General features: G+C 38.9%; 1 protein-coding gene and 1 pseudogene across 2 annotated transcripts; one reads left to right on the forward strand and one right to left on the reverse strand.

Moving 5' to 3' along the window:
* Positions 1 to 1,438: 1,438 nt before the first annotated feature.
* On the forward strand, positions 1,439 to 2,380 carry LOC307097962 (olfactory receptor 11G2-like; the record flags this gene model as incomplete). The annotated part of the gene is made up of 1 exon (XM_079768293.1): positions 1,439 to 2,380. The coding sequence occupies one exon, from the start codon at positions 1,439 to 1,441 to the stop codon at positions 2,378 to 2,380; it is 942 nt and encodes a 313-aa protein (XP_079624419.1).
* Positions 2,381 to 7,637: 5,257 nt separating this feature from the next.
* LOC307097676 (small ribosomal subunit protein eS1-like) lies at positions 7,638 to 8,390 on the reverse strand (annotated as a pseudogene). The gene has a single exon. The product of its transcript is annotated as a small ribosomal subunit protein eS1-like (transcript).

Consider the following 8,390-nt stretch of genomic DNA (forward strand, 5'->3'; position numbering starts at 1 on the left):
AAAATGGAAAATTTTTCTTTAAGACTTTGGAAATAATTTAAGAGTCTCATGCTCTACCGACTGAGCTAGCCGGGCACCCTGGAAATAATTTAGATAGCTCTCTGTTTACTGCTCTCTTTCACACAGATGACAGCATAGTCATTGTGTGTGGCTTGTAGGAAAGAAAAACCATGTAAATAGAAGATCATTTATTTAATGAGCTATAATACTCAGATTCAAAAGCGTCAAAAGAAAGCAGGGGACTGGGGAATCCAGTGGGATCTGAGAGATACCCAAAGGCAACAACAGGAGTTGACCCGTGGGAACAGAAAGGCTCTGAGTGGGACTATTGTGCTGGAGTGAGTGGCTCTCTCCTATGAGTCATCCCAGGTGAGAGGACAATCAGAAGAGAGCTCAAGAGTATTAATGTGGCAAATGGAAAGTGAGGTCTCTTTATTTTGTCTTTCTCCTCTGCTCCTTGAGCAGCATTTAATTACCTCTGCTGATTTTAAAGACCAAGAGATTTGGTTTCTATACATTTTTTTGAATCCATCCCTGGTATTTTTTGCTTACACATTACCTTAGGTCAGCATTCAATAAACAATTTTTACTTGGACCACTGAAATAGCTTTCTAATAGTTTCCTGCTAGTTTCATTGCCCTGTAATTGTCTGACAAATGGTCTTTCAAATGCAGCTTCCATAAACCTAGATCGTTTTACTCTTATACTAGACCAGCTGCAGTTTTTCATTGGCTAGCAAATTAAGTCTGAACTAGTCAGACTGGCAGTGAGTCCTCTGTCATGTGGGTCCCATATTTTTTTTTTTTTTTTGGGGGGGAGGGCTTTGAAACATCTCAGGTGCTGACCTCAAGTGAGGCCAAGCAAAGCAACTGTCCACTTTTATTCATCATGCCCTCTGAAGAAGACACTGTGCTATTGCAAAGTGCCCAATAAACTTCACTATTGTGTCTGTGTGGGAATGGGACATGGGGTGGGTGTCATTCCCAGAGAGCTCAAACAGGACAGAATCCCTAAGTCACCTCCTCCTTTTTAGATATGATCTTTTTTAAAACTTTATTTTTATTGTTTATATTATTATATATGTCACCCCTTACCTCCCTTTGCCCACCTTCACCCTGCCCCTTTCCTCCTCCCCTTTGGCCGTCACCGCACTGTTGATCTTTGACATAAGCTCCAAAAGAGTAGGGTCTCTGCTTTTTTATTCATCATTTCCCTTACCCCCTATTTCCTAGTGCCTGGCAGTAATATGTGCAAAAATGTGTATTAAATAAATGCAGGAGACAAAGAAGAAAGAACAACTCACCTTCTGAAGGGAAGATAGTAATATTGTAACTCAAATTGAGGAAAATAAAGATATATCTCTTCACCAGGAAGAAGAAAACTAGTGTAAGTATTTCTATGTCTTTTACTGTCCCTGTCACTTCCACAGGTCAGATTAATGAAGACTTTGGACACTACTAATATCTCTGGGTTCGTGAGTGAGTTCATCCTCCTGGGTTTTCCCTGTCGCAGAGACATCCAAATCTTCCTCTTCGTGTTCTTCTTCTTCATTTACCTTCTGACCCTCCTGGGGAACACATCCATCATCTGTGCGGTATGGTCAAGCAGGAAACTCCACACACCCATGTACATCCTCCTGGCCAACTTCTCCTTCCTGGAGATCTGTTATGTCAGCTCTGATGTGCCCAAAATGTTGGCCAATATCATCTCTCAGACCAAGAGCATCTCCTACACAGGCTGCCTGCTCCAGTTTTACTTCCTTTTCTCCATGTGTGCTGCTGAATGCTTTTTTCTGTCAGTGATGTCTTTTGATAGATTTCTTGCCATTTGTAGACCTTTGCACTATCCCAACATTATGACCCATCGCCTATGTGCTCAGTTGGTGGTCTTCTGCTGGGTAGGTGGTTTTCTCTGGTTATTGACACCTTTGACTCTAATATCTCAGGTGTCCTTCTGTGGCCCAAACACCATTGACCATTTTCTTTGTGATCTGGCACCTTTACTAGCATTGTCCTGTACTCCAGTAGCTGGAATTACTCTGGTCTGTGGTATCATTAGCTCTCTCATCATCTTTCTCACTTTTCTGTACATTCTTGGCACTTACTTCTGTGTCCTAAGTGTGGTGCTACAGGTGCCCTCAGGCTCAGGAAGGCGTAAGGCTTTCTCTACTTGTGCCTCCCACCTTGCTGTGGTGTCTCTGTTCTATGGTTCAGTCATGGTGATGTACGTTAGCCCAGGTTCTGAGACCTATTCTGGTATGCAGAAATTTGTGACCTTGTTCTATGCTTTGGCAACTCCATTCTTTAATCCCATTATCTATAATTTCCGGAACAAAGATATGAAGGATGCACTAAAGAAAATTCTGAATGCATTATTGTGACAAATCTCTAAAAGATTCAAAGCCAAATTTAATATAATGTATCATTAATATTTAGGTAAATAAATATGGAAGATCATGAGATGAATAGGATGATTTTTCCCCCTTTTGGTTTATTTTATTTTCATATATTGGAAAGGTGATTTTAAAAATTCATTAGACTCATGATTTAAGCCTCAGGAAGTTATTACTCTTATGTTCCAGATATGTCTATACTTAAAACTTCTTTATTTTTAAATACAATTTAATAAGATTTTCATATATTTCTCTATAATTGAGTTTCAAGTTTCTCTTTTGGTTTCTATTACATGCTTCTTTTTATTTTATTTTTTATTTTTATTCTTTAAAGTATTACATAGAGTATTACATATGTCTCTCCCCCCCCCATTCACCTCCCCGCCGCCTCCCTCACCGCCCCCCCCAAGCACATGCCCTCACCCCCTAGTGTCTGTGTCTATTGGTTATGCTTACATGCATGCATACAAATCCTTTTATTGATATCTTACCCCTCACCCACCTCCCCTGCCTTCCCGCTGAAGTTTGACAGTCTGTTCGATGCTTCTTTGTCTCTGTATCTATTTTTGTTCATCAGTTTATGATGTTCTTTATATTCGACAAATGAATGAGATCATGTGATACTTATCTTTCTCTGACTGGCTTATTTTGCTTAGCATAATGCTCTCCAATTCCATCCATGCTGTTGCAAATGGTAAGAATTTCTTCTTTTTTATAGTAGTGTAGTATTCCATTGTGTAGATGTAACACAGTTTTCTAATCTACTCATCTGCTGATGGGCACTTAGGCTGTTTCCAAATCATAGCTATGATAAATTGTGCTGCCTACTTCTAGAAATATATTCCAAGAAAACAGAAACACCAATCAGAAAGGATATATGCACCCCTATGTTCATAGCAGCACAATTTACAATAGTAAGATTTGGAAACATGCTTCTTAATGTACTTCAACATCCTCAAATTTGACCTTTATCAAAGCCAGTTGTTCTTTCTTAGAGCATAGCAAATGTCTAATGTATTGCAAATATACAAATGGTTAACCAACAACCCTTTAGGTAACCAGATTAAAAAAAAAAAAAACACACCTCAATATCAGGGACTATTTAAAAACACTACTTAAAAATACTTTATAATGGCAAGTATAGTTTTGAGAACAAACAAGAATCCTCAGTAGGGTTATGCTAACTTCATTGACTCCCTGCACTTTGCTAATACTACACTTTAGGAAGTAGGTCCAAATCTTCCATATTCAGACACACAAAGGCTAGCTAATTACTCAATGTAAGCCAAAGAGCTATAGACTTTGTGAGATCACTACTATCCAGACCTAAGGTGCACTTATTTTCATGTAGTTCTTTGTCAAATTTTGGATACATGTCTCTCAGAAGTAATTAATATTCTCTATTCTTGTTTTCTATAGAGTAGTAATTTAATTTACAGTATTATACTTCATGAGGAAACCTTAGGCAAAAACTTTGTTCTGAGATAACCCCAGCATTAACACTATTTTTATTTATTAATTATTTTAAAAAATATTTTTATTGATTTCAGAAAGGAAGGGAGAGGGCGAGAGATATAGAAAAATCAATGATGAGAGAGAATCATTGATCGGCTGCCTCCTACATGTCCTCTACTGGGGACCAAGCCCACAACCCAGGCATGTGCTCTGACTAAGAATTGAACTGTGACCTCATGGTTCATAGGTCAACACTCAACCACTGAGCCACACCTGCCAGGCATATTAATTATTTTTTAAATCCTCACCTGAAGATGTTTTTATTGATTTTAGAGAGAGAAGAAGAAGAAGAAGAAGAAGAAGAAGAAGAAGAAGAAGAAGAAGAAAAAGAGAGAGAGAGAGAGAGAGAGAGAGAGAGAGAGAGAGAGAGAGAGAGACATTATGCACCCTGACCAGGGATTGAACCCATGACCTTTCTGTGTATGGGACAACATTCTAACCAACTGAGCCACACTGGACAGGGGAGCACTAACTTTATTTTTAAACCATAGTCAAACATCTGCAACTTCTTGCTGGATATTTTTACATAAAGACCCATTTCAAATTAAAAAATTGAATCCTAAATTTGCTAATCTTTTGAATTAGCTCTAAAAAACAAAAAGTTTTCTCTCTCTTTTTCTTTTTTGCTCAATCTCCCCAAGCCAGCTCCCACTCCCCACCCCCAGTCGTCAGCCCATTTTCTATGAGTCTGTCTCTATTTTGCTTGTTAGTTCATTTTATTTGATCCTACATGTGAGTAAAATCATATGGTACTTGTCTTTGACTGTCTTATTTCACTTAGCATAATGCTGTCCACATCCATCCATGCTGTCTCAAAGGGTAAGATTTCCTTTAAAAAAATAATTAATGAATGCAACAACAATGTGGTGATTGCCTGGCAGGGGGAAGGTGCAGGAGGCTATAAGAGCGATAAATGGTGATGGACAGACTTGACTTGGGGTGAGGCGGCGCACCTAAGAGAATGAGAGAGAGACAAGGGACGCGAAGAATGGAGGCAAGACAAAAGGGTTTCTGATCAAGCCTCGAAATTTTATTCTTACAGTGTTCCTTATATGTGGTTTCTAGAAGGGGAGATGCCTAGGAGGGGTGGGGGCTGAACGGGTCATGTGGACTTAGATAATCGGCTAAAGTCGTAAAGGGTGCTGACTATAGATAAAGGGTGTGGCGGTTGAAGGGCGGCTACAGAAGGAATGCTTTGTCCTCGGGCAAGAGGAAGTGGGCCTAGTTTCCGTGAGTTTCTGTTTCAGTAACTTACTGAAGTAAGGTCAGAGTTAATCCTTTGACCAACTCTTGGCTCCTGACAGTGGTGAACATGCAATACAGTGCATAGATGATGTGTTGTAGAATTGGGCACCAGAAACCTGTATAATTTTGTTTACCAGAGTCACCCCAACTAATTCAATAACAAGGAAAAAAATAATAAAGGAAAAGAGAAAACAAAAAAAAGAAAAAAGTAAAAAACGACAAACAACTAAATTAGCTCTAGCCATCCTTATTTGCCAGTGGCTCTACTGTTAACCTGAACTTAAAATCTTAACATTTACAATCCCTCATCTCCTCATACCCAATACTAATGTTATTAAATTATGTGGCATCTTCCCTGTGATATTCATCATCTTTACTCATTTTTTTCCAGGTTCTAGCACTACATTATACCTATGAAGGCATAATAAATTCATAAATGGCCTCTCTGTCTCTGATATCTCCCATGTCAAATTTCAGAATCATCTTTATAACCAAAGATCCTTTCCATCAGTCCTCACACTTATTTCCCTTCTACTTACATAGATTTATGGGTCAAATCACAATCTTTATTTTTTGTGTGTGTATACTTGTCATTATAACTTTGTTCAAACCCATAAAATGTACAACACCAAGAGTGAACGCTAATGTAAACTATGGACTTTGGGTGATGATAATGTATGTAAGCTCATCACTTGTAACAAATGTGCCACTCTGGTGGGGGATGTTGATAGTGGGGGAGGCTACACTTGTGTGGAGTCAAGGGGCATGTGGGAAATTTCTGCATACCTAAAACAACTGCTGTAAATAAGAGAGACTTCATATGTATATGTTTTCCTCATATAACCAGAGAGCTGGAGGACTCTCCATAGCCACTGCTCTGTGCCACATCTGTGACATTTAGTTTGTAGATCCTCATCCTTTTCATGGGTCATTTGAATCAAAGATGTGTCAGACCTCAGAATTTTCTTACATAGATGCTGATAAGAGTAAAAACATCACTTGAGAATTCCAGGAAATACATTCTTGGAACAAAAATGATCTTTGTTGGTATTAAGAAGAAGGGAGAAATGACAGGCTTGATAGCTTATCTCAAAAAAGAGCTAATATTACTACTGTACACTGCCTTATTAGTTAAAAGATGGAAATCTTTATCATGATTTTTAAGTTATATGTGCCACATTTAAATTGAGTCATATTCCATTTTCTCTCTCTATTTTTTAAAATTACATAAGTAATCTATTTTATAATTAAATTTTTATTGTAAACAGGACAAAAATGTGATAAGGAAAGAACAAGAGTGGAAGGAAGATGTGTTTCAGAGTTGTTGTATTTGAATAAGAAATACCCCCACCCCACCCCACCCCCTTTTAAATTCAAAATTACGGAGAGAATAGGGAGACCTTGAGAAAAAGCCTTTGTTTTAAGGGAGGCCATCCCTCAGGAGCAGCAGCTTCACAGTGCACCACTCAGTTCCTAAGTGTGTTTTACATTCAGTGATGAGCTCCAAGGTGAAAGACCCTCCCTGAATCCATTGGTGAGATGGTTGCCTAGTAATGGCCCCTCTGGTTTGCTGCTCACCTGACACCTCCAGACAGGTTCTGGGTTTTAAAAACCAGACACATGTTAGATGTCACCAGTTTCTTCAAGGCTTTTGGAGCAACCCTTCTTTTATATGTGCTTTTTCAAATGACATTTAAAGTTCACTTTAACAAAACCCCAAATACTGTGTATCTTTCCAATCATCACTAAAAGTAACGTTCCTGGCCCTAACTGGTTTGATTCAGTGGATAGAGTGTTGGCCTGCAGACTGAAGGGTCTGAGGTTTGATTCTGGTCAAGGGCGCATGCCCAGGTTGTAGGCTCGATCCCCAGTAGGGGGCATGCAGGAGGCAGCCAATCAATGATTCTCCCTCATCATCTCTCTCTCCCTCTCCCTTCCTCTCTGAAATAAATAAAAATATTTTAAAAAAATAAAGTAGAGCCTACTATGCTTAAAAAAAATAAAATAAAAGTAGCGTCCCTGCCCATCTTTATCACTGAGTCTACTGTGATTAAAGTTGGTTCCCATTTCCCCTGCAGACTCCTGGCAGCAGGGACTGAAGCCGCTGGAACTGCTGGCAGTTTCCAGGCTTCATGAGAGTAAGAAAACCTGGGGTCTCATTTAACATTGAATATCCTCTCATACCCTCAACCCCAAGGATTCAATGTCTTTCTATATTTTTAAACTATCTTCCCCCTGTTTCAAGGACACTCTACCCAGCTTTATATCATGCTTAGAGGACAGTTTTTCATATCTGCTATGATCGATTACTGGGCAGCAGCTTTTACATGCATTATACAATACCAGTATACAATTCTCATAAAATTCTTTCAAAGAAAGTCTTACCATTTTATTATCATTTTTTCACAAATAGGATTTTTATTTGTCACCATTAAAAGTATGACTTTTAAACAGACTATTGGACTAGGGCCTCATATCCATCAGCTCATTCAACTTTAGCACCTGTCTCATCCTCAGTAGCTTTTCCCGAACTGCTGCCTTCACCAGGAAGCTCCATGAGTTTCCCAAGTTAAACTTGGGCTTCTCCAGCATTTTGACTTTTCTAACAAGACATCATACAGCAGAGAAATAGAATGCTAGGGTTTTTCTATGTCTCTCCCAGCGCTCTCTGGAATCAGTTTATTGACCACTTCTTTCAAGTCATTTGCCTGCGCCTCTCGGGTCATGATTTCCATCATCTTGTTCAGGACTTGGCGGACCTGCTGATGCTGAGCACAAGAGGTCTTCCGAATCTGATTGTCGCATTTTATTATTAAAACCAACACAGAATAGACAAAGCAAATAACCATCAGTTGTCTTGACATCAACATGAGCTTCAATTATGTGCTGCCATTTTTTGACCATGGAGCACATTTTGTCATAGGTAAGATCTGTGTCATAGAAATTAATTAGGAAGTTTTGCCTTGAAAATTTTCAGTAATAACTTGAATATTCTAAATGCAGCATCATCATTCTGCAGATCAGCTAGGCTCACTCCAAAAACACCACCCCTGAGACCATCAGATGCAATTTTTGTTCCTTGAGTTCTTGTGACTAGTGTTCTTCCAACATTTCTTATATTAAACATAGCTGGTGCTTTCACATTATACGAATCTTTCTTAAAAAGTGGATCAAAAAGTTTCTTTTTTGGTTCCCTTTTTGGCACTTTCATAAGGCACTTGTTCTTGTCCATCACCAT

Source organism: Cnephaeus nilssonii (genome assembly GCF_951640355.1).
Source record: "Cnephaeus nilssonii genome assembly, chromosome: 4".
Classification (NCBI taxonomy): Eukaryota; Metazoa; Chordata; class Mammalia; order Chiroptera; family Vespertilionidae; genus Cnephaeus; species Cnephaeus nilssonii.